The sequence below is a fragment of the Antennarius striatus genome, chromosome 19, assembly GCF_040054535.1.
Source record: "Antennarius striatus isolate MH-2024 chromosome 19, ASM4005453v1, whole genome shotgun sequence".
Classification (NCBI taxonomy): Eukaryota; Metazoa; Chordata; class Actinopteri; order Lophiiformes; family Antennariidae; genus Antennarius; species Antennarius striatus.
This window is the reverse complement of record NC_090794.1, coordinates 2633510-2660929: the sequence shown is the minus strand read 5'-3', so window position 1 is coordinate 2660929 and position 27420 is coordinate 2633510. Positions and strand designations below refer to the sequence as shown.

Sequence of the window (27420 nt, the reverse complement as noted above, 5' to 3'; positions counted from 1 at the left end):
GACCCTGACGTGCTGGTTATTAGTTCTCGGGCTGTTATTTGTTTGTTTCCTGTCACAGCTGTTCAAAGATTATTCATAGCTTTGACTGGCCCGAGTAATTACGCTTTAGGTAATGTAGAGCATGTGAAGCCATACAGATAAAGTTGAGCTTTCTTTTTATAACTACGTAGGACAGATGACATGTGACGCATTCTGCCTGAAACCATATTAAAGACTGAAAATTAATTTCGATGCTCTCCACCAGCTCCGTCTTCCCATCTGAGGGGAGTGTACTTTTGCATCTTATATCTTCTCCCCACTTATATGTTATTTCATTCACTTCCCCGTTATTAGAATGGACCCGAGTGCTGCATTGTTGCGGACCTGCAGGCTACCTCTGATTAAGTCTACAATACAACAAATGCAGGGTCAGTCGGAGAGCAATATTGCAGAGGACAAAAAAAAAAACAAGCTATACGAGCAAATTACAATGTTTGAATCGATGTTCATTTGAGCCGCTGTCACCATGCCGCAATGAAGTGTAGTACAATCTACAAGTACATCAGATATTATTTGGTAAAGATGACTTGAATGTGTTGCACGCTGATTGGTAAAGGATCAGATGCTGTTCATTCCCAGTAATGTGTCTTATTTATTTTGATTCCAGCTTTTCTTTTACCGTATGACACAGAATAAACCTTTATTTGTGTGTCGCTCCGTCTCCTCCACGCTGACTTTGGTCGAGGTTATCAAGGTACAGACCGGAACTGTATTGAAGCAGAGCGAATGCATTTTTAATCAATATCCTCTGTCGGTTACCAGAACTCCAAAAATGGCTTCATGACAGTTGTGGAGCTTAGATTAAACAGGAGGAAACAGAAAAGACATCCAGTCTTCCTCCAAAGGGTAAAAATCCTGGCCTGAAACTTCTACTTGAGCAAATATTGTCTATAAATCATTGACATCTTAAAATTTACACAAGACAAGAATGTTGTACTGTAAAAACATTAGTTACACAGAATAAATGTTTGTTTCTCTGTTATAACATAAATCATTTTAATTTGCCAGGTTATTAAACCCACAGAACTCCATCCATCAAGGATCAAACTATCAATGAATAAATAAAAATAATATCAAACACAAGTTAGGACATTAACTTTCTTCACAATGTTTTTGTCAAAGATAAAATGGGCTGAATTACTGCATTGTGGGAAATGTAGTTTTGCTCAAAGCACACTTTCGACCTTTTTTTTTTTTTAGACACTCTGACCTTTTTTGCTCTTGTGGGCCACATAAAATGATGTTGGGGGCCACATTTGGCCCCCGGGCCTTGCGTTTGACACATGTACAATAGACGCTCACTTGGATTAACATATGAAGACTTTCCAGTCCGGGTCTGAAGCGCATGTTCCCATCTATCAGAAACTGCGTTTTATTCTTTTCATCCAGCATCCTTTTATATTTCTTCTACCCTCATAAATCCATCTAAAACAAGCCATTGTTACAAGAGAAAGACCCTCGATGGCGGCTGGCATTAAACCGCTTTCCCGTGTTGTTTTTGTTTGTTTCTACATCCGAACAAGCTCGGATTGGAATATAAGTGCAGAAAGATTCTCTCTGCTTCTGCCGTAATGCAATGCTGGCAGATAAAATAGTTCAGCTGCTGACGTTCCTGATAACTGGAGGCACACATGCGCTGCAATAATGAGACAGATTTGGACGGATTCAGCACCAAGTGGTGATGAGAAACGGCAGCCAACACGTCTTTCTCCACCAGCAGGAAGAGATCCCAGCGCTGTTGCAGCACGTCCCTCCCTGCTTGTGCTGCCCTTCACAGTTTTTTGGCAGCTCGCTCGCGTCGAGCTTTAGGGGCGCTCAGAGATTCTGTCGCTCATTAAGACTCGTCTCTCTCCGAATAAAAGAATATTTGACGCGCTGTTAGTCTTGTTAATGTGCCGAACGTCTTCGAGTCGAGATAAGAGATAATGGCTCGAGAGATTAATCAGAATTCTTGGAATTATGACAGGTACTAATTATGAATATTAGCGAGTCGTGATTCATCAAGTTTAGCATCTAATTTCCATCAAATGATATTCTCACTTCGTTTCTGCTTTGCCGTCTTCTCTCTTTCTTCCTGGGGGGTTCTTGACCCAGGATGCTTTGTGGTTCTGGGTCACACAAGCTAACGCACAGCAGCACTATCCTGGCAACTGTGGTCACTCTTTGACCTTCCCCTCCCTGAGTCTCCACCGTAACGTTTAATAAAAGCCTGAAAGTACATGAGGGTCAAACTGAGGAATCACAGAACGTTTCTGAAGGACTTTTGTCAAACACACGTGTTGCATTTTGCGTCTTTCAGCTGTACTTTCTTTTTTTTTACCTCCCAGCAGCTCTTGGATTTGCATTTTCCAAGTCTTGAGAATCCTCTCGGTGAGGCACAGTCCCTTGACAAATAAACAACAGATGCTCAAATGTCTTCTTTGACTCATGCTGGATCATCGTCGTCGTTGTGTGTTATATACTTCGACTATGTTACAGTGTGTGTTCGGGACAGGATTTATTGAACAAACGGTCCCATGGAGCTCAGAGCAGGAACTGTTTCGTATAGAATCAGAAATCTAAATACATGTGAATCACCGAGACTCTGACGTCCATGAGATGAGAAACCCGATCTGTGCCTGATTACGGTCTGTTAACGTCCCATCATTTCGTGATGACAGCGTTTCCTTTTCCATTTCATCCACTCTGTCGTCCCGACCATCAATCCGTCGCTGTCCTTTCATCTCCGTCTGCGCAGGTCACGAAAGAGATGAAACAGTACAACAACAAGATCATCGAGTGCACCTTCGCCAACGACAGCTGGGTGTTCATGAGGCAGAGGGTGGACAAGAGTTTCCCCAACTCCTACGTCACGGCGATCGGTGAGACCCCGACCCCGTCCTCTGTGACCTTCTGAGCGAGTAACGAGCAACAAATTCTGATGTTTCACATCAGAATTTGTTTAATTGTGAGAAATCTTGTCCAGTATTGTGATAAAGAGCTGATTGAGCCCTAAGGATACAAAGAGCTGTAGAGACACCATTATTATGCGAAGCTGCAAAAATATGTATTTTTACCGTTTTTAATCTTATAAGGTTTTAAAGTTACCCGGCAGCTGCAGAGTATCTTAAACCATAAAAGTAATTTCACAGTTCAATAAAAAGATAAACAGAATGATTAACGTGGATGTGATCCTGAACCCTTTTTTTTATTATTTATTTATTTATTAGATCTTCTATATAAAAAAGCATCAGGAAACAAATAAACAAGAGTAGAACTCCGACAGAATTTAAATAGAACCGTTTACTGCAGTGATCAGACTTGTTTCTTTAGCACTTATCTAAATGGGGATTTTTGCAGGGAGGCACATAAAAGTACACGTCGCAGTGATAAAAACAAGACGCCTATGAGAGAGATAATAAAGTTTAAGGAAATTGCAATGATAGAAAAGACGCTCCTGAATTATTTAGCTTTTGATCCTCGAGCAGAAAACAAAAAAAATCAAAAGATCCATCCTTCTATCAAGTTTGATGGAAATCCATTTAGTAGCTTTTGCAGATAAACAAATAAACAAACAGATGGACACAAGTCAGAACACATTCTTTTTTATCGGAGGTAATGAAACGGAAGGATTTTACTTTTTTACTTTACAACCATTTGATTTTTTTTCAAGCCGTCTGATCAGCCCGGTCGCCATCGGGTCACAGAATCCTGAATGTTCTGTTGGTGCAGAACTAAATTAAAGGTGCAGGCTGAGGTGACGCGGCGTCACGACGCACCTGCAAGCGAAAGATTAGGAACTGGCTTAGCAAACAGTTAATTATGCATCATTCACCGGCGCTTGTTTGTGTGCCTGTGCTAAAATAAATAAAAATTCACAGCGTTCCAGGATGCTGGAGGAGATGTCATCTCTGCTGCAGCTCCCTTCAACTTGTGTGTGTGTGTGTGTGTGTGTGTGTGTGTGTGTGTGTCTGTGTATGCATGTGTGTGTGTTTATGCATGTGTGTGTGTGTTGTTTCTCTCTTCAGCTGTATGCAAAAGCATCCTGGAGCCCGTCACCAAGGAAATCCTCCTGCAGCACATCGACCGCTGCGCCGGAGGAGCCCAGAGCCGGAAACACCCCCCGGACCCGGACTCCGAGCTGATGCCCCCTCCCCCTCCAAAGAGACCCGTCCCGTGAACCCGGCGCCGGGCCTTGTGGACCGCATCACCAGCTCCATCAAAACCGAGAAGACTTCCACACCCGCAGCGGATCGGCTCGTCAGCCTGAACACGTCCTTCAGAACTTTTAATCGATCGGCCCCCCCACATCCTTAATTTACCTTTCTCGCTCCTACTGCTGTCATTCTTATTAAAATGAAAAACGCGATGCCGAGTTTGTTTTCCTATTTATCTTTTATAAAGTCTACGCTAATTGCTATTTACCCGCAGGGACTTCGTTACGGCGACGGTTGACACCTGACAACAAAGGCCTTGTTTATGTTTTTGTCACTTATTTGTATTGAAGGAAGAGTAAACAGTCAAAGCTCCGCCTCCTGTCTGAGTGCTTCGGAAGGAGTAAACAACACTCCAGGCGTAGTTCGCAGCCCGCGAGATCTCATTTAGATCAACGCAAAACTGCAGTTTGGAGTTTGAGGGGTTTGTCACGCCAGGGGCTCAGAGGGGGGGGGGGGGGCTTTAAATGTTTCAGACGGGGCATCTGTGTGATCACGGACACATCAGTGGTCTATCAAACGAAAGTAGTCTTCTCAACATGGTGAATGGCATAATAAACAATATTTGTTTAGGTATTTATGTATATTAGTTGTTAAATAATATTGAAAGAATAGTTTATGTTCATATTAATTTTGGGAATCCAACTTCATGAAGTTCACAACACCTTATCAATCAACCAAACGATCAATAATCCATTTCTGGAATGATCAGGTAGACTACTGGCATGTCTATAATTTTGCAGTTTGAGTTTTACCCACATGGATGGCAAAGAATTATTTAAAAACACTGTGTTGCAAATTAGCTTGGGTGGTGTATGTCTTATGAAAGTTGCTTTTATTTTTTTAATTAACTGTGATTATCTCAAAATGATCAGCGACAAAAACAAACAGGCATAAACAAGACAGAAAATGCGTCGGCGTGCAAAGTTTTTCCAGCTTGATGCCCTCCTTTCTTGTTGCGGTGACCTTTATTATTTCTGTCGTCGATGGATGAACCCGACCGGGGGGCTCGTGTTCAGCCGGCCAGTCAGTAAAAGCGCCGCCAGCTTTCAAATTGGGGCTGCAGTCGTGCAGAAAGGCGTTTAATTCATGACATGGAGGTTTCTTAACACCCGTCTGAACTGCCCCCATCATCAGTCTAACACACCTCTGTTTTTGAACACATAAGGGACCATTTCAGCCTCCACTCGACAACGAAACAACCCTGACCACCGTCACAGAGAGCCCACTGCTGTTGTAGCGACGTTTTCCTGCGCCTCCCGTCTCCTGGCTGACCCCTGGATTCCCTGCAGAGGACCGAATGATGAAGATAATTTCCCATCAGATCTTTAAACGAGCTCATCATCCCTCTTGTATTTTAATCTAATAGAACGCTTGTTGCCAGGAAACATTTAGATTTTTTTTTTTTTTTTCTCTTATCCTGTTGCCCACGTTGCCTGTTGCTAGGAGTGTTGCCCGTCTGCACTGATAGTGTTTGTAGAACTGGTTCACATGCAGAGAGAGGAGCTGATGCAATTCTTGGTTTGGTTTCGGCTGTGATTGAAGTAAAATATTGTCTCTTTGCGTGTCAGATTAATTATTTCTGTATATTTTCAAATAATAAAGAAGCTGTATTTCTCATACAAATTTTACATTTACAAATACAAAGTTAGAGCTGAGCACATCGCCCCAATGGGCCAACATAACCTAATATTCCAGAGGTGAATGTCTTTTTTTTTTACCAGAAAAAACATGCAAACACAAAAAGGCCACTTTGGGAATGCAGGGATTTGAACCCATGACCTTACTGTGAGTTAGTGCAAACCGCTCTGCCATGGTTTCCGTCAAACAATCATCTCAGAGCGGTTGACGCTGCCGTTCACTCAACACTCCCATCACCTCTTTCTTTCTGACACTTTCAGTCGGTGAAGTCGCTTTTCTTTCTGCCTTGGTGTCAGAATCTGTGCTCATGTTGGACGGCTTGGATCAGAACTTTTCACAATAAAGTCGAGCCAGTGGAGTGTAGCACAAAAAGGGTGTAACAAAAGTGGTCGGCGTGTGTTTTTGAGTTCCTGTCTGTTGGTGCCTGAGGCGACTGTTTCTCCTTATAGCGGAGATAGACGAGCTGTACTCCCAGGGCTCTCCTCCCCTCTGGCTGCACATGAAAGCGGGCCGATTCCCTATCAAAGACTCGCTCACCTTTTTGTCATCAGGTTGCCGCCGTTGAGACGTTTCCTCTCACGCAGCAGGTGCAGGATCAGCATCCACAGATATATTTTACACCTGCATTTCCCCTCTTGAATTTCATTCACTGAATCCCCACCCCCACCCCCCCCATCTTATCAGAGTTAGCTTACTTCGCCGTCTGGATTGATAATACCTGGCCTGATTTATTCCAAAGCCCCGTGGCAGAATGTCCTCCCTTTTTTTTTCTTTTTTTTTTGCAGGAGTTTCTGCATCATTTTCCTTGTGAAAACACTACTAGGCTGGGAGCTCAGGAAAATCCAGATCTAGGACATGGATAATGTGTTTTCTCTGGCTGTGTTTGTGTACCTGAGTGCAGGAGGCATGGAGGGGGAGTGTTACGACTGCATGGTGGCGGGGAATCTCGTCGCCCATCTCTGCATGAGCACAGGTGGTCCAGAAATGATTAGGAGGCTCACTCTTGCCTGGCTCAGGTGTTGGGAGGCTGGAGCCGCCATAATCCACAGTGATATTAAATCCCCTGAGACGACTTGCAGGTCATTATCATCTCATATTGTCTGCATACTGAAGACGGCATTTCTGCTGTTCCCACTGCAATCAGAGGTGCAAAGAGATGGGCTCTCTGTAGACCTAACACCAGCTCTTGTCCTGACACATTGGTAGGTTCTCTTATTCATGTTACCCATGCTTCTTCTCTTTTTCTTTTTTTTTGCTCTGTTTATCAGCTTTGAAAGCACATAAAGTAAAACAGTTACTTTAGATGTGATCAGATACTCGTTTTTTTTGTCGTAGAAGCAAAAACGCGAATTTCATCCCCCTCAGCGGGAATGAAATCCAGGTAAATTTCTGTCCGATCAAGGATGCGTCTGCCGTCATCCAAATGTCCAACATGTCAACAACGTCATGCAGCCACAGATTGGAAATGGATCAAAATTTGTTTTTTTGATTCAATTGCCGGATGTAGTTTGGTGGGAATTTAGTGATAAACACCCGTAGAAACAGAAACAGTCTCAGACGTCTGTGCCATTTACGCACCAGGCACAGCAGCTTAGTATTGTTTTAAAGTATTGACATGCCAAAGCAAGCTCTTGTCTTATTATTACTATCATACATACTTAATTCTGATTGGATGTGGCACTGCCCATTGGGTAATGTGAATCTAAAAGGCAATATTTTGCACCAAATTCCTGTTTACAGAAAGACTCCTCAAAGCGATAGAAGTGGACGCTTCTCTTCGCTACAAGAAAAATGATGCAACGTTGACATGCTCATTTTCATGTCTGTATTATAAAATGGTGCCCTTTTCTGTTGATTAAGTTTAAATAGGTGATATTAGCATAAATGCTTTGTTGAATGTCATCACACGTCGTAAGTTAAACTCCCAGCGATCATTTCCACCACTCTTATCTTTTAGAAGACGCCCAGCGACCCCCAGAATGAATGCTGTCTCCATCTGATTAATTTTATCAAAAGCTTTGCTCTCGATAATGAAGTCCGACATCTCTGACCTGATTACCCCGAAGAAAGTAGAAATTTAATTACATAAATTTTTTCGCTTCTGGGGTTGTGGAGGAGCGGAACCTTGAATCTATTAGAGCAAATCCTTCCCGGGCCTGACGACTCCTGCGTGTGTAGAAGGAGATAAGGCCTCGTCGCCGGTCGTCCGTCTGGCTACCGGGAGGCGGTTTGGATGTGATGGCGGACGGCCATCCCGCTGGCATCATTTGTAATAGGAGCGCGGCGAGGCGGCGGCCGCCGTGCTTCAGATTGAGTGTTTCATCAGAGGACAGAACAAACTGCACTTGTGCTGCATTTCTAGAGACTCCGAGATGAAATAGGACTCAGGCGAGTGGAAGTAGTTCAGGATAAGAGCTGCACATTGGAAAGGTGTATTACTGCAATGGATGACTTCAATGCGATATACTGCAAAGTGTACCAAAATGCAATCTAGTAGGAGTATTGGTAAAACAGACCAAAAGGTAAGAGCAGGACTCTGACTACAGATAGCTTCTGCCTACACTCTTGTGTGTTCTGTTTTGGTAAAGGGTGACGACTCGAGAAAAAAATTTCAAAACAAATTTCAAATTTGTACTTCCTGTAGCCTCCAGGTGGCGCCGTCTCTGTGTCTTATCCAACATGTGTCCCAGAGTCCATTGATTTACAACAACAGAAGCTTCTGTGCCTCCGTGTCGACAACTTTCACGTCACGCAGAACCCTTTGCTAACGTTTTGCGATAAAGTCTTGAAATGTTACTAAGTCGTAAATTGATTGGGCTAACACATTTGGACTTGTTTCGAGTCCGCTTCTCTAGTCCTTGATTCCCGTTTGCTGTGTTGAAATAAAATGACTTGAGTTTAAGTCGGAACCCAAACTGGCTTCTTTACCAAGTGACTCAGTGAAATAAAAGCTTAAAAATAAACTTAGCCCCAAATTGCAGCTACTGTTAATAAGATTCTGGAAAATGTCAACTCATTGAATGAAAAGAAAATTGCATATGGGTGAAGAAAGTCCTTTTTTATTTTCTGGGGTTTTGCCTCCCAGCCGCCAACGGGAGACCAAAACCATTGACAATTTTTAAACCTATAAGTAAACTTATTGGTGAAGTGATACGATGTTGATTATAGCAAACAACGGCGTGTTTGGGGGGGGAGCGCTGCTGTGCATGACAAAATGGGGGTAATTGAATGAGAGCCGACCTGACCTTTGCAGTGTAAATGCAGGAAATCATTGCTGCTCATTTCCCAGGCTCTCTGCATCCACTCACTTGGGCTTTAATCCAGCCGGCGCTGAGTAAATGATGCAAACAGGACAAAGTCACCGCTACCATCCATCTAAATTAAGCCAGACATTCCACAAATTGTGCACCTCAGAGTCCGTTAAATAGACGGAATAAGTCTGGCTCTTTTTTTTTTTTTTTTTTTTTTTTTAACCAAATAATGACTTCAGAAATGGAAAGAAGATGATGTGCGTGTTTGAAGCCCGCTTCTCAAAACGTCATCTTTGTTTCGACGACATCAGATGAATCATCAAAATGGGACAAGCTTTCCTGTTTCACGCTTATTCAACCTCTAATGTATGATGATCTTATTGGCAAAAAAATAGTTGGATGGAGTCCATCAAGTGTGAGGAACGGGGCTAAGGTTCCTCGGGGATGCTTGGAGAAGCTGGGTTTTGCAGCAGGTCGAAAGCAGCTGAAGGTAAAGTCTCTGTGAATCAGGGCTTGAATAATTTAGACAGCAGGAGTCAGTAAAAGAAGTGTCACGTTTGGAAAGAACGCTCATATCTGCTCGTTCCAGTGTGTGTGTGTGTGAAAGGGATGACATTTTGCCAATAATCATGTTCTACAATGGGGGGTTGATAAAGAAAATGATGTTGGGATAAATTAGAGCCCTGTAGAGAACTATGTCTCATTCTTGATGAATTGCGATTGATCTGAAGTCCATCTACGATCAATAAGTGATCGGCTGGGATCTCCCACGTTAGCTGGAGCGATGCTGCGGCATCATTTTGTCCTGCTGACCTTGATGATAATGAGGTCGGAGTTGATTCCCCACAGCGAGCAATCCTCCTATTTATTGTCAATATATAAGCAGTTATTATTCCGGTCGCTGACAAGCTCTGTTTCCTTTTGCTCTCTAAAGAGAACTCCAGTCGAGCTTCTCTTTTTTTCTCTCACTGACACTTTTTTCATCCCCTTTGAGACTTGATTTGAGAAATTAAATCCTCCCAGATCAACTCGACATGATGCTGTTTGGATGGGATCGTTTCCATGCAGATAAATCTGTCATTTTTCTTTACGAAGTCAGCTCCGAGAGCAGAGAATCTTTTCCATCAGTTTGTCAAACCTTGTGATATTTTATACATTTCAAAAATCCCCTCTTGTGCCAGATGGGGGGGTTGGGGGGGGGGAGGGAACAGAAAACCTGCACTGCAGATGAATTGCCTTTTAACTTTTAGAACTGTGGATGTGTTTTCGTCCTCTTATTGGCATCTTATAGAAAAGTTGTGCTGCGACAGAGAAGAACTGGATGTCCACTGGCTTTAAAGCTATTAGTTGTTCACATAAATTATAAATCAGAAAGAGGAAATCCGCCCGGCGACTCACCTTCCAAACCAAGGTCACAATAAAACGCGTTAGACAGAATCCAGATGATGAGCGACGTTCACTTCGAAACCACCGGCGGCCATTCATTCTAATAAATAAGTCGTTGCGCGTAATGAACTAGTAATAAAGTTTGTAATTACATACGCATGCTTTGTTTGTCCATCATTGCATCAAGGCTACCCCGTGGCAACGTGATGGGATTTTTGCACGTTTCCATAGAGATAAATATTCTCATCTTTATTTTCTCTGTCTTGACTTTTCAATCTTTGCATCAACTTTGCTTGTTGTGGGTTTGGACAAACAGATCAAACCCTTTTCTAGCTTGTTTGTCTCCACAAAGATGAACTCAGACCCCACAAATGTATTTATGTCACAGTCGCCTCTGACGTCCTCTAAGGATCCGCTGTGGATCGATCTTCTGAAGCCTGAACCCTCAAGCGTCGTCTCTGGAGGTCTGCAGATCGTCTGCAGGCCGTCTCACCATCTCAGCTGTTTCACAGCCTCCATGATGTCACATGTGCTATTTCATCCTACATGTGTGTGTAGGTGTATGTGTGTGTGTGTTATCCTCTTAAAACCGCATGTTTCTTGATTCGTCGACGTTTCCGTGTCATCCAGATCCGCTCATCCCTTTTTCCCGTTTATTGTTCCCTGAATTTATTTGCATATTTGTCAGGAACACAACCTTTTTTTTTTTTCTTCTTCTATTTATTCATTTCCAGATGTAATCATCCCAAATTCTCTGTATAATTATACCGAAGCTCTCCCTGACTGTATCTCCCCTGATCTAGGTTATCACGCTCAAAGAGGCTGCGGAATCATTTTTGAAGAAAAAAAATAAATTGGATTTTGGTTAAAATCAGGAAAGAAGACAGGAAAAAAAAAAAAAAAGGAGGGAGGAGGAAAATCTTTGTGGCAAATAAAATAATTTTCCATGTGGTTTATCTGCAGGACTGTGTGATGCCGCTGAGAGGAGGAGACACAAACTCTTTGGCTCAGTGGGAATAGGTTTAAACTTTCCTTGTCAAAGTTTCATAGTAAAAAAAAAAAAATGCCAGAAGGTACAGCCTCATCTTTCCACGCCTCATTATGCCCTGGGAAACAGAGACGGGGAGGTGCAGGGACTGTTGGCATGTGTCCTCTGTGGGACTGTAAAGGACCCCACAAAGGCTTCTGCAGCTCGGCTGCAGTCTTAATGACACAGTTGGCGCAGAAGAAAAGATTCTGCTGCCTTCAGAGAATCTGTCAAGTAACTTTTGGAGCCCTTCCTGTGAAGAAACCCAAAATGGATTTAAAAAAACAAAAAACAAACAAAAAAAAACGCTGATTAAATATACTTACATTGCAAATTTTGCCTTCTTGGAAAAAAACCCCCCAAACAATCCCTCCGTCTTTGTGTCAGACGCTCCCTTACAAGGCATTTCTTCTGATCAACTAGATTTTGCTGCAGATGCAAACCCGAACCGGCCCGGATTACACCGGTGTGCCATGAAAGAGAAACAGATAAGAGTGATCAGAATAAATTACATATCGGTCTCGCTCCGACGGGCTAATTGTCAGCTTGTTCCGTGTTGTGTTTCAGCGTCGGTGCTTTACTGAAGGAGCACCGCCGCCAAATGACCAATAAATAACCGATATTTTTATTAAACTTGCCATTTACGGCGAGATTGAACAGAACGATTATTCCGCCTCTACGTGTGCCTTCGCGAGAGCCGAGTCGCTGCTTGAAGTTTTCAATTTTCCATTTCATATCACAGAAACAAACTGTTTATCTTATTATTTACTGTAATTTAAACTTTTGTGAACCCTCCCCATACTGATAATAAAACACCTTTTATCTGTATTACCTTTTCCCACACTATTATGGACTGTTTAAAGCACTTTTGTGTCTCATGTAAGTCCGAGCCTGACGGAACGTAGTGCACTTCCGGGTGCTGTCAGCCAATAGAATGCATGTACGGTATCATGTGACTGCCTACCAAAAAGTCTGCGATGAGGTGAAGTCGCGATTCGATCGTTGATTTTTGCAAAAAGAAGAAGTCGGAATTCCGAATTGTGTTTTATATGCAACAAACACCACGGGTGATGGGGAGGGAAAAAGTCAAAAAATCTCCTCTTGAGGACGGATTTCTCAGGGAAGGTGGAGGCAGTTTGTTTACAGTAATGAAACACTCAGAAGTTAACGATATCTGCATATTCATGCTTTCTGGGGGCGGCACGACGGTGGCCAAATTTGCATATTCATAGATTCTGAGGGCGGCACAATGGTTAGCGTCGTCGCCTCACGGCAAGAACGTCGTGGGTTCAAATCCAGACCCCAGGTGTGTTTTGTGTGTGGAGTGTGTGTGTGTGTGGTTTCCCATTGGGAATGCAGGTGAATTGGTGACTCCACTATGGCACACAGTCTGCTCACCCACTGCCATCTGGAATGACCCAGGCGAAGGTTGGTAACGATGGATGGAGGACGGTTGGACGGCTCATAATTGAACATTAACATTCTGATGCTCTTTCCCAGAAATGACACTAAATAATGCATCAGCTCTAATCGCCCCCATCCCAGGTGATTCTGCAAAAGCTTTTAAAAAAATGATTGTTTCTAAAATATTTGCAGGTCAGGGGGGGTTTTTTTTGCTGGGGAAAGATGGAGGTTATGGCGACTTAAACTCACATCCTGCAGCTTTTGTCAAAAACCCTGATTTCCCTGGTGTGAAGTTGTCTCCCACCTCCACACTATTACTTCCTTCTCTGGTACGTCAAGGCTGAACTCATCCCTGCGCTGGCAGTGAATTATTGCACATAACATCCATTATGAGCGTTTACTCTTAATGGCGCTGGGCTGTGCTCCACAGACCTCGCTGTCAACATTTAGAAGACGGATGATCTCATGGTCGTGTGTTCTTCATCGCTTCCGATTGTGAAGACATTAAAAAAATTAAAATAGAAAAAAAAAAAAACCGACGTTTTTCTGTGAAAATTCCCGGCACTAATGACCTCATCTACAAATCGCTTTTTGTTGGATTTCTGGATAAATCAGTACGACAGAAAAATGAATTGAGACATTCAAAAAAAAAAAAAATTAATGACTCCTATCTTGCTTTAGGACCTTTAATAACGTGAGAATGAATGTGTCGGAAGCGACGGCGCTAACGTGTCACGTGTGGCGTCGGATCGTTTGTTTCCAAACCTTCACTCTCGGTGTTCTCACCTTGTCGTCTGGAGCCCTGATGGAGGTGAGACATAGCAGATGGTTCCTGTCGAGGATTTTTACTGCTTTTGCAAAATAACAACACTCCTGCCAGCCCTGGCCTTGTGGTTCATGGAGTTCTTCAACAATACTGCCTCTGCGAGAGATTGATGTGGCGTCAGATGACGTGCAAAAACTCACAAACTTCACTAAAAAGCACAATTTACAGATTATGCACAAAGTATTTGATGAATTTTCACCAAACCAGGATTTAATTTCCTTTAACAGGCCTGTCGGGCCTCGGTGGATGTGTGTGTTGTATTAAATGCCCTCTACTTTGCTGGTGGATTAATACACATTTGATGCACTGATGAGGTGCATGCTGGGTGACTCCAAACAAATTTCCGTCCCGGAGTTGGTGGTAATGACGGATCGCGTCATCCAGAGCGGCGGTTTGGTTCGCTGATGTGTTTTTAATAGTTTTCTGATGATGATGATGAGGCCCTATGGTGCAGAGGACGAAGATGTGACTGCTTTTTTTTGCAGCACGGGCGTTATTTACCGGGGTTCGGTTCGGTTTTGGTTTCCTAATCAATAAGAAGAACGTAGAGGGGATCGAAGCCAGCAGAATTTACCTAGCAGTCGCCTTTGATTTGAAAATAAGACGCTATTTCAGTCGATTACGAGCCGATATAAATCTCCGCTGTAAAAGTTTCTCTCCGTGGATTGAAGTCACGTGACATAACCCCGTGTCACTGACGGGATCGGATGAACGAGGATGAGTCTTTTCATTTACACGGCTCGAAACATGATCATTTTCATTTTCGTTTAAAAAAAATAAAATAAAAAAGATGTTGCGAGAACGCTGCAGTGTGCATGCCAGGGCAGTAGGTGGCAGTGCAAGTTTTCATCATTTTCTTAGGAATTGTGGTTTTTTTTGGGCCTGGTTTACACCACAATGATAGCGTTTTCAAAAGTTTGTATTTTTTTAAAAATCAGAATAGTACAGCACACCTTTTGTCGCCTCGACGGCCCGTTAGAGCGGAGAAACTCTCCATTTATCAATCAGTTTTCTCCAGAAGAAGACTGTGAGGGTTTTTTCTTCTCAAACGGCCCGAAGCGAAGTGATTGACACCTGAATGGAATCGTAAAAGGGTGTCTTTTATTCTGCAATTTGTACAGATAGAGAAAACGCAAATACCACTTCTGTCTATGATTCACACACACACACAAAAAAAAACCCCCACACACACAATTACAGCAATACTCTACAAAATAAAAGACCTAAAAAAAAAAGCTTTTATAGGCATCAAAAAGACATTTCAGACATGCAGCCTATTTGGCTGAGAAGCTGACGATGAAAATAGATTTTTTTGGAAATCGTACCCCAGCTGCTATTGGTAATCGCGCTTGTTTTTTTTTTTAAACCCGAAAGCAGAAAATAAAAGTGAGGATTTAAATGTGAGGGGGTGTTTGTAATTGATATAATGGAGCTTTTGTGGAGGGTGAGGGGGCTTTGAAATGACAGCTTTAGCTCGGACGGCGACAAAAAGACGTTTTTGTGCCTTCTTTGTCAATCTGAATCACAACCCCCCCCCCAGATCTGAGCTGCAGTGTTTTTCTTCAAGGATTTATTAGAAGACTGGAGTCCTTGAAAATATTGGCATCCGCCGCATCAGAGAGCCCCCTCTGACTGGAACAAACAGGGTCTTTGTTGCTCAGCATCCCTGTTGGTTATAATAGAGGACGACTTTAATGAGCGTCTCCTCGTGCTGGAACATGGTGGGATTACCCCCCACCACCACCACCACCACCGCCCCCAACCCCTCCTGAAACCACAACTACACCCTCCAGATGAAGAACAAATTACGCAGGCGTCGTGCTTTGTCTTGAGATGAGTTATCAAAATGCTGCGTCATGCATTCCTGGACTGTTTGAGGATGGATCGATGGTTCAGAAGCAAGTTGACCAGAGGATTAAAGAGACGAGAGGAGATACAAGAAATACAATTATACATCATGATAATGTAAATAAATAAATACATAAATACACACACATTTCAGGCTTTTTGTGACTTCATTTTGTTGTTGAGATGAAACCATAACCGCTCGTATTGGAGGCTGCATTACTATGGAAACCTAATGAGATGCAAGGGGGTGTGGTTTCTAATCGTATTGATCTTTCTTGTTACATCCCGCTTCAGAGTGATGTATTGTGATTGGTCCACCAAATATCTTCACAACTGTTGCTGATAGAAAGATGACACAAAAAGCACATGACCCGGGCAGCAAAGGGGATGAGAATGAGATGATGACCTTGACCTTGAGAAAACTAGGTCAAGGTTAAATTTCAACTTGTGTACACTCAGGAATTGGATAAGATAGAAAGACGAGGGAGAAGGTCAGCGTGAGTAAGACCATAGATCAAAGCTACTGCTTTGATCTATGACAGTAGGTCAGAGCACTAGGTTTGATCTTTGACCTATGCAAGTAGGTCAAGGTAAAATTTTGAATTCAAGAGCCTTAACTTTTTCCTTTTTGAGCCTTTTGTTGCCTCCTTCTTGTCGATGTTTGTCGCTCAGACGCTGGAGAATGAGGAGGCGTGATTATCTCCTCTTTAGATAACAAACACGTCAGCGCTGTCTCCTAGTCTGATGTAAAGCCTCAAAGCGCGGCGCCACCTGTTGGGACGCGGCCTCCTCAGGCGTGGCTTTGTTTGGGTATCAGTTTGTTCTTCCAGAGACGCTTTTCAGGTTCAATTTGATCGCTTGAGCTTAAAGGTTTTTTCCGCAACAACAACAGCATCAAATTATCAAATCAAGAGAATACCCCCCCCCCTCTCTCTCTAATTAAATTCCATCGCCATGACTTTAATAATTGAGTCAAAAACAAACACGTGCATCTGTGGCGGTTTCTGGCGTTCTTTTTTTTGCTCATCGTGACTTTATATACGCTCATCAAACCAAAGGCGACGCTTCATTTATAGAAGCTATATTATATTATTATGAAAGTGAGCCTCATCTTGGAATAAAACCGGCTTCCTGTCTTTCTTTCCCTCATCTGGCAGCCTGATTCTGCTTTGTTCAGTTTCAGTTTGTTTGTTTGTCAGAACGATGGCTCAGAAAGGATTTTTTTTAATGATCTCGGGCCCAGGAAGACTTGATTAGAGGTTGAAGCTGATGTGGATTTGGAATTTACTTAATTATAATATTTCTACGGAGGGATTTGGCAAACATGCCAAAGAAATAAATTTTTAAAAAAACAAACACACAGGCTAATCAGAATAAAAATGGCGAGCTCATGATGTTCCTTCGCCGTGCACAAGTCGATCTGGAGCGAGAGTAAAGCCTGATGGTATTTTTGTCCTTCCAAATCATCTGCATCTTTCATGAACTGCTAAATAGTTTTAGAGAGAAGAAACAAGTTTGACAGAAATGGTGAAATTAGATTCCCACATATTCATTCACACTAATCCCCCCTCGAAGATTTGAAATCGCCCTCGAACCCTTCCACTCAGCCTGACGTCTAATAGAGTGTCTATATTGTGACAACATATGTGCAAAATTTCTTTATAGGATGTAAATAGCACAAGGGGGGTGGGGGGGTTGACAGCCGTCCCTCCCCACCTCCAGCTCTCCTGTCAGTCACACCATCAGCTTCACCCTCTACACCAGCCTCCATGCGTCCGCCTGCATCACTCAACCTGAATGCCTTCTGAAGACATCTCCACCCTCTGAGGTGGTGCGCACACACACACACACACACACACACACACACACACACACACAAACATAGTGTGCGTGCAACTCTAACAGTTCAGCAGCTTCTGATTCATATGCTAAACTTTTAATTAAACTCTATTGTTTTTCTCTTAGGTGTTTTAATGTTTCTTTAATTTCATCACACGCTAATATTTGCAAACATTCATGCAAAAAAAAAAGAAAAAAAAAGTCATGCATTTGCACCAAAACTCACTTTTTTTTGCAGAACTTTGACCCATCGTATGCTAGAATAAAGAGTTGGTGGAAATCTACGCAGGACTTTTAGCTCAATCCTGCAAATGAATTAACTTGATGAAGCTGGTGAAGTGTCAGTTTTCTCTGTATTGTGCCGTCTTTCTCATCAGGGTGTTAAAATGATTGACAGACACGGATCTGTACATTTGGTACGATCTAAATCTGTGAAGGAAACACGCCCGGCAAGCTGTCTGCTGGTGTAGTCGACACATCCACACAGAAAGGACGCCTCATATTTCACATCGTTCATCCTCGTTTGTATCGCGTTTAGTTTCTGTGATGTTTCAACAAATAACCTTTATTAGAATTTAACCGAACGACGTCTGATTGAAATAAACACTTTTTTTTATTTTATTTTTTTTACCTCCAACAATTAAAGCTCTCAGAAGGATCTGATCCCTTCTCGTCTCTAATCTGTGGGTTTATCAGGAGGAGGAGGAGGAGGAAGAATTAACTCCATCGTTTATTTAATTTTCCTCAAATCTTGTCATTTAAAGAAAAACAAATTCAGCACAATCATTAAAATGAATGGAAACATGGAATATCACACGTGTGTGCTTCATCATGGTATTTATGATAAACACATGATTCCTCGTGCCGGAGCAGGTTTCCAGGGTCAAGCGTTATTTGGCATGAGGTAGATCCACGTTGTCATGGTGACATCACCATGGCACGCTATTCCCTACGCAACAACACAATTGATTAGCTCCTCACAGCAATGTGAAAGGTATTGTGCACATTCATATCCTTTTTTTTTTCTTTTCAGAAACCCTCTGATGAACATTTTCTTTTTTCTCCAAACGTAACTCAGAAACTATTTTCCAACTATTTCCTCGGTTCTAATGGCGGCGTTGGCGGAGGTATGCCCACCCTGAGTGATTTTTCTGACTGTTGTTGTTGTTTTTTCCACACAGCAATTTAAGTGAGATGGATCCATTTAGATAAAAAAACCCATTTGTTTTAATTTTCATTTGTTCTACCGACATTTTTGTCGCTGTTACAACCAACCAATGGAAATCACTAACAGAAATATTTTTCATCTAATCACATCTAGTCACTCTTGTTACAGCCGCGCATTATTCCTCGTATATTCAAGTATTTCTAAATACTCCACAGCTGCAGAGTTATTGCAATCTTTATTGTGTCCTGTTACAATAAAGCCGACTGCATCGTCTCAGCGAAAAAAGCAATTAAAGTTCCCTCCTATCTTATCTGAACATCGGCAGAGAAAAATCTGATTTTAATGTGTATCTGAATCTAAAACGCAATTTGCCTACATAAATCACATCAGGACAGAGCGTGGATGCGAACTGAATACTAACGATGAAAATGAACCTGCGTGTCACTGAAGTTTTTACGCGTCGGAGCCTTCGGAGTCTTCATCATCACACACCTGCGTTTCGAGTTGTTTTTTTTTTTCTTTAATTAAATTGTCATCTTTCTGCTCCTGGTCAAAAATGTTGAATTTAACGCTTACGGTTTGACACGTTGGACACGGGAATTTTAAACTGGCCTTTAATTTGGACGCCTATCAATAAACATGATTAACTTAGCTTAGCTTAGCTTAGCATGAAAAGATATGGGAGGAACAGCTTGAGACGCCAACACCTTCCAACCGACACCTTTAAAAGTCCGGTTTGCGAGATTTATTGAAGGCAAATGGAATATAATGTTTCCATTACCCACAATTCAATTCGGTATTTTTCTTACCTTAGAATGAACTTCTTATGTGGGCTTAGGGAGGACAAAAAATGGAATATAAGAATGAAAGACAGTAAAACTACGTGTTTTTTTGCATACATTTGGATTGTTGGAGTAAACTGGAGCACCCAGGGGGGGGGGGGGCATATATATTTTATTCATCTCTGTCATGCACTTTTCCATCTAATTCACTTTTCCATCTCATGATAAATAAATAGTTTTCTCATTTTGGAGATCATGTTAAGGGTATAACCTATTTATTGACTGGGGGGTTGGAGGCCTGTGCCTGTAAAGGTTGCGGGTCAGTCTGGGGGGGTGGGGTGTCTCAGAGGACTGCAGCCCCCTCGCCGCATCGACACCGACAACAACTCTGACGCTGAACAGAAGCTCAGTAAAGCACACTTGGACTCCTCTCTGCTTCTTTTCCTTTGTTCTTTGTCACCTTACCTTTCCTGGAGGGGCTGTAATGCACCATTTGTGCGTGTCTCTGTAACACTTGTCAGATCATGATGTGCTTGGGCTGAAATATACACCCCCACTTCAGCTCCGTTGCTCTTGCAGAGCAGGCATCCTCGCACCTACTGGATACCCCCGGGATAATTGGCTCAGAACATCTTGTTATTGGCCCCCCTATTTTGGTGCAACGTTGATTGTTGTGAAGTCCCCCCCACCACCACCACCACCACCACCACCAGTGGGAAAAAGATGATTATGTTCTCTTGCTTTGTCTTGCGCTCAACCTTGGCTGTGTCATGTGACTAGTCATTTCAATCCTCGCCCGTTGTCATGCCAACAGCATATCGGAAAAAGGCGAGTCGTGCTTGTTCAGCGTGGAGAGATGGTGATGTTTGCTCTCCGCAGACAGACGGGCAGGTAGGTGCGCGGGTCAAGAGTGTAGCCTGGCCTTGGCTCTTACATAAGAACGTTTCTGTGTTTTTAATGACACAGAGTGTCTCATTATTTATGAGCAGGTGTAGAAAGCCTCCACTGCCCACTCCAAATACGCCTCTGAATACACAAGGAATGTAGATTCTTTCTCTTGTTTTCTCGCTTTGACAATGATGTTTAAATTATTGATGCATGTGAGGGGAAAGTATCGCACCGTCTGTTCCTTCTATTTGTTCTGTTTTTGTACATTTTGTACCTGGAGATCGATTTATTTCATTATTTCCTGCTCCAGTCCGGGTTGCATGAAAAAAAAAGAAAAAAGAAAAGACATCTCATAAAGGCGACATGTTTTTATGATTGAATGTTGCTGGCCTTCAGATAACCTCTTTATCAGCTTGGGTATCACTTTGTAGTAGTGCCAGATATGTAGTTATTATTTCACTTAGATGCCTTTTTGTTTTATACACCAATAAAAACTTGTTTTGACTTCGCCCTCAAACATTAGTTGTCAGTTTGATAAAAGCGTCTTCCGATGCCGCTATTTCTAAAGAGAATAAAGATTAAAACGGCTTTAAATTAACTTGAAACTCTGATCTGTGTGCAGCTACTGTTTGGAGTATTTAAGCTTTAATGAGATGGAGCCTCAGGCGTTCCTGGTCCAGATGGGATACCAACTCCTCCGGTGTGCTCAGGGTCAGCCGCAAGGTCTCCTCCTCGGAGCTCCTCGGAACAGGAGGTGCCCAGAAGGCGTCCTTACCAGCTGCCCCGCTCGTATCCTTTCCCCGCCACGAGTCTGACACAAAGCCTGCATGACAAGCAGTCAGTCTCTCTTTTTTTACCTTAAACTCTCCACAGGATAGCAGCTCCTTTCACCTGGATGGGACGTCTCCCTTTGTTCCGGGAACAGCGGTGTGATCTCAGAGGTGGCCGACCTCATTCGAACTGTGTCAAGCCGGATTTTAAACCAGCAGATAAGGATGGACGGACAACGTCCCAGAGGAGACAGGCTGCAGGTTCCTGAACGTTCATCCTCCAGATACATTGGTTTATTAATGGGACGACACACGATAAAAATAAATACATAAAAAAACGAGTGAATCAGAGGGTAAACGGAACCGTTGGAGTGATTACTAGTCACACGTAGTTATAATAAGCAACTGTCACAGTCGGAGCTTTGGGCACACAGACTTCATTGTTCTGAAGGAGCGTGATTCACAAATGATGGTTTAAACACGGCCTCAGAAAGAGCTGCTGGTGAAAACATCCACACAACATCGCAATTGGCTTTTTGACTCTTTACTTTTCATCCACTAAATTTGTTCCTCTTCTCCGGGATTGGTTGGAAGACTCTGAGGCGGTCCCTGATTGGACAAGCCCAGAAACCCCAATGGAGGTTCTCTGGAGTCATTCCATTCCTGCGGCATTCATTTGTTCATTTTTGGTAACTTATTGTCATTATATTCACCATTTTCCAATAGTTAGATAAAAGTGAGGACACTTTGGGAACAAGCCACTAAACGCTTCTGTTAGTCCGCCGCCCCTTTGCACATCGGGGCCTGCTGGGGGTCCTGACTTTCCTCCAGCCTCCGCTGACTGAGTCACCCTTCCCCCCGGGGTTCTGTCGCACGTGAACGCTCGTCACCTCCCCCTCCCCGATGAAGCAGGCGACCTGGGATGGTGGTGGTGACATCACATGTGACCCACAATACTGAGATTTTAAGAATAAATTTTAAATTTCAATATGAGTAAGTTATGGTGGTGTAACCTCACCTGGATTTCATCTTAGTCGTGGAAAAAAAGGCTGTTTTTTTGTTTTCTTAAAATTCATCCCATCATCACAATAATATACTGAGGCCTCATTTACAAGATTTTTATATTTAAACACATTTTTAAAAATTGCATTTCCAAAAATTTTAAAACTTGCCCACACACAGATCCACATATTGACACAAGACGCTGCAGTGTGCATGCCAGGCCAGTAGTTGGCAGTGTAAGCTTTTACAATCACCACGGAATAAGGTCACAGCAAATCTGCATCAGAGCATTGCAAATGAATTCAAGTCTTCACAAAAAATGCATCCACACCAAACAACTTAGTATTAAATCCATCGACAACAAAAAGAAAACATTTAAATAAAAAGATAATTTTGTGGTAAATATGAAGATATAGCATAAAAATTAGCAGGTATGGAAAAATACTAGTTGTACTCCACAGAAAATGAAAAGAAATCCAAACACTAGCACCTCTGAAACTCAATGCTTGTAAAAAAATACAGTACTAACACAATTTTTTTATTTTAATTTTAAAAAAAAATCTTTCCTACATTTAATTTTCTGCACCAAATAATTCCTCCAAAGCCGTCAAAGTCAACGGAAAACCGATAATCCCAATGAATGAGCTCAAAGGTCAAATATTTAACTCTAAATTTGCATTTAACTGCATTGCTAGAGTAGAATATGTTTATATCTTTAGCATTATTGGATGTACATCCAGTCAGTGAAGGGCCGGCGTGTAACAAAGTGTTGTATGAACATTTTAGGGACTCATGATTTCCAGCTTAGTCTGCAGCGCGTTCGCCCACTTTCGTCCCTCTGACTTATGGTTCATTAAATGTGCATGAGAATGCCGTGGAGGCAGCAGCAGAGAGCTGCTCATCCATATGAGACATCTCCACTTGATTGCATTTTGCATAAGTTTAGCAGAAACGCAGATAGAGAAAGGCTGGTTTTCCTTTCTTTCCTTTTTTTTTTTTTTAGCAATTTAGTTTCCTGTTTCTTTGCCAAAATCCTTCTCTTAACAACCACTTTTTCTCAACTTGTATGATAAATTACACAATATTGATGGATTTTTAATGTATACCGAAGAATCAAATGAATAGAACACATAATAAAACCCAGCAAAGGAGCTGATGGTATATTCCATGTATGTTTTATGGTTAATTTGAGCTTTTAAACCACAATCGATGCACAATCACACACCCTTCTAATAGAATGCAAATATAGAAACAATTTACACATGTGTAATTGCTAAGGGACCTAGAGGTTACATCCATGTAAGGCTGTACACAGACGTGTGCAATAGCAGCATGCTAACACGCTCATCATGTACCGTGTGAACGTCACATTTACCAGCGAGGAGCACAAAAGTCTGTTTTTCTGTTGTTCATTACTTAAAATGCTGATCTAATTAAAATGTTGACCTGTTGATGGTGTTGAATAAAAAGTCATGGATCACTGATGTTATTACAATAAATCCTGAGCGAGATGTTAATTATTGTACCAAACTCCTACTCCACTCGAAACTGTGAAATACTCACCAAGTGTTAATGGAATGTGTGCGCTCTGGAGGCCACACACACACACACACACACACACACACACACACACACACACACACACACACACACACACACACACACACACACACACACACACAAAACTCTGTCATCTCTGAGTGAATTTGAAAGTCTTCAGATGTTTTCTGCCTGTATTTTCTTTTCTTTTTTTCCATCGCAGCATGAAATAACCCGGTGCAGGTTATTCAAATCCTGCAGAGGTTAGCGTCATGTGCTTCGCTGCAAGCGTCCTGATCTGTGGCAGATCTGGAAGATCAAACTGGGTTTTGCTCTTACTGACAGATGCATCCTCCATAGTTGGCCTCCTGCTTGCTGACATCTCTAGAAGGCAAGTCCACTCTTTTTTCTTTTTTCTTTTTTTTTTACTCTTTGCTTCAGCAGCGGAATTGATTGATGATTCTTCTTCTAGCCAGGGATTTAACCGTCTTATAATGTTTTAACCCGACTTGTCATTAGTTGTGACAGCATCAATTTCTTTCTGAATACTTGAGGGTATAAATTTAATTTCTGCAGTGGGAATGGGAGCGACAGACTCTTTAATATTCCGTGTCTATTTATAGGTCAGTTTGAAATGTTAAGTGGAATCTTTGACTTTGAAAATGACAATCACGTTTTTTCTTTTTGTGTTGCTGTTTTAATTCACTTCATGCACCTCTGGGGGGAAACTGGGAAGTAGCATTACTGGAAAATCCAGGGGTTCACAAGAATATAATCTGGGAACCGAAAGTAGATATTTCATAGAATAAATGAACAAATTTGGCTGCAGGTTCTATGAATATCTGCAATCGAAGACGTTCAGTCATTGATTTTATGTTCCTGCAAAAGGAGCTGCATCATCAGGGATGTAAAGAAGGACAAACAATGTAAAGTCAGACAAAACTCCACATAGAAAAGTGTCAGATGGATTTGAATCTGGGACTTTGGTTAAAATTTGTCCTGTAAAGGAATCCATACTGACTCTAATACCCCGGTGATCTCTGAGTGGAGCTCATTCCACAGGGAAATCAGTCCAGTCATCAAGTCTTCCAAAGACGCTAGAAGTTCAAATCCGACGAAGATCAACTGATCGGAAGACATTCATAAGGATAAATGGACAAAGATAAAATATAACCTTAATCAGCTGGGATGTAGCATTAACCGTGTGCATGAAATCACACTCCGTCTCCTACGCGGTCAGAATGAACTGCACACTTCCTACTAAGTAGGCCATTACCAGCAGCACCATTCATACTCGTGTGCTCCAGGAGTTTGATATCGTCTGGCCGCCCAGCCAAAGAGGCAACCGTGAGAGGGTGAGTTTTGATTTGTCTCCGGATATAAAACTTATATTAAAACGTTTACCTAAAGGAGAAAGCACTCAGAGAGGGAATGTCTCCACCGGCACCACCGTCAATAATCAGCTGTTGTGTCGGCCGGCGTGTGGCTGTGATGTCAGCAAACCTGCCTGATGATAAAACATCCTTAAACTCCTTGAACCTGGAATCTAGAGTTTGGAGTTTTCAACAAAAATCAGATCCAGATCAACTTTGTTCCACCTGATATTACACACTTTCATCATCTCAGCTGTATATTGGTTCCAATGCCCTCCCCTGTTACCATCCTGTGACCCAATTCATAATGCAAATGTATTAAAGCTGCTTTTTCATGATCTACATGCTCAATATGATGTCATGCATGTTTTTTTACCCTGAAAACCCCCCCAAGTCATTAAATATTGTTCTGTTTTCCTGCAGCGTCAGCCCTTCTGTCTAATCTTTGGGTGTTTTGTTTCAGCGAGTCTCATTGTTTTTAACAAGGAAAAGCATCCCCCAATACAAAGAAGATAAACACAGCCTTTATTGGACTGACAGTATTTCATTACCGCTTGTCTCTTTCAAATGTAAAGAAGCTTTGTTGCTGGGAAGAACCGGCGGAAACATCCATCTACATATATATATCTTCTCCTGCGACGATAGATACAGATGGGGGACGCTAAACTGTCTATTCATCATGGTCGCCGGTGACGGGACAAGTTCAGGATGTTTTGTTCTAAAGGTGGAGAAAGATGCGTCGAATCGCTGATGCAGACGTATCTCTGCGACGTTAACACGCTGACTTTATTGCTGGATTGTGCGCCGATGCAGCGGCTCATCCATCTCCGCGGCGCGACACGTGAAAAATGGGCTGTGAGTTCGTTAAACTGCTTACTGGTAGAAAAACAAAACAAAACAAAAGTACCTACTTACAATACATGTGGCCTACTTTCAAGAGCTGACTCATGCCGACGCCATGTGATAACCTTAATCACTGGTTTAGCCTATTTAGTTCAAGGAATTGAACTCTCATGTTTCACAGGGAGGGCAGCAAAGTTTTTGATTCCCATCAGTGGGGGGGAAGGGGGGTAGGATGCCTGTAAGGAGAAAGAAGCCAGGATGAAATCAGTAGTCCTTGTTTTATTCATCCCCACCTTAGTTGGCCTCTCATATTGATGAGGTTGTAACTCGTGCATGAGTGAGGAAGGCTATTTGGGGGAAATTCCGGATCGGATTCCGTCAGCTCTTTTCCTTAAAATGCCATGAAAGTGCAACAACCTGCAATAAAAATGCAAGATTTTAGGCTAATGTGAAATGCATTATGAGTCCTGGTTGAACTCCTATCTGGCTCCCTTCCAGCGGGGAAGGATTGGATTGGGTTCCACCAGTTCTTCATAAATCCTTCACTAATTTTGCATGGGAAGTTTTCCCCAAATGCTTTTAAGAAAAAAAAAAGGGGGGGAAGCGATTAAACACTGGAGCAGTGACAATGGATGACTGAATTTGACACAATCAGTCCGGTTTGTGTCGGAATCGCACACGTGTTGAGGGAACTATTGTCGTGAACCGCGCTTGTCTCCTGCGGCGTTTGGCGAAAGGCAATGAATGCTAATAATCCCAAAGCAAGACGGTCAAACATGAGCGACAAACAATGGTCTGAATACGTGACAGAATTTCCAACAGAGACCAGGGAGCAGAATGACGCCACGGTTATAATCAAAGGACTCGCACCCCATCGGACCAGAATGGATTGAAGATCCAACCAAGTGGTCCGGAAGTAACTTTAACCAACATTTAATCCAATCTGACGCCCTGTGTCGCTTCATCCTTCAAACCGAGTCAGTGATCCAATCTTTATAGGCCTACGAGTATATTAGAAGAAGACAAAATTAAATTGATAGAAGCTAACCTTATCTAAAATGAAGCTAACACTTAATACAACTAAACTTTATGGGAACTGGAGCTTACCTTAATGAAAATGAGCTTTTTGAGCTAGCAGTTAATACAACCTGCCATTGATTAGGCGTAAACATTTAATATATTTGGTAAAAATAATGTCTAAGTTAACATTTTTTGCTCATTCGAATAATTAAATCCTTTTAATTTGTCAGAACTTCATCAATCAAAGATCAAACTATCCAAGAAAATAAAGAAAAATAACATCAAACACAATTAGGACATTAACTTTGTGTAAAACGTTTTTGTCGATGTTAAAATGGGCTAAATTGCTGCAGTGTGGGAAATGTAGTTTTGCTCAAAGTACACTTTTGACCTACAGTATTTATTTTTAGACAGTCTGACCTTTTATGCTCTCGTGGGCCACATAAAATGATGTGGAGGGCCACATTTGGCCCCTGGGCCTTGAGCTTGACACGTGTGATTTAATTAAATGTGAATTTTCTCTCAGGACAAAAATGTTGGTGACATATTCAGACGTTAATTTTGCGAGTACTGACCACCAG

The 27420-nt window shown here is 42.2% G+C and overlaps 1 protein-coding gene across 1 annotated transcript in view; it reads left to right on the top strand.

Moving 5' to 3' along the window:
* The window catches only part of rngtt (RNA guanylyltransferase and 5'-phosphatase), a 64711-nt gene extending 60163 nt beyond the window's left edge, over positions 1-4548 (top strand). Inside the window, exons 15-16 of the mRNA XM_068343168.1 lie at positions 2777-2900; positions 4047-4548. Of these exons, the coding sequence (XP_068199269.1) occupies positions 2777-2900; positions 4047-4198 (276 nt within the window). The 3' untranslated portion in view covers positions 4199-4548. The remainder of the gene's footprint in view (positions 1-2776; positions 2901-4046) is intronic.
* Positions 4549-27420: the final 22872 nt, after the last annotated feature.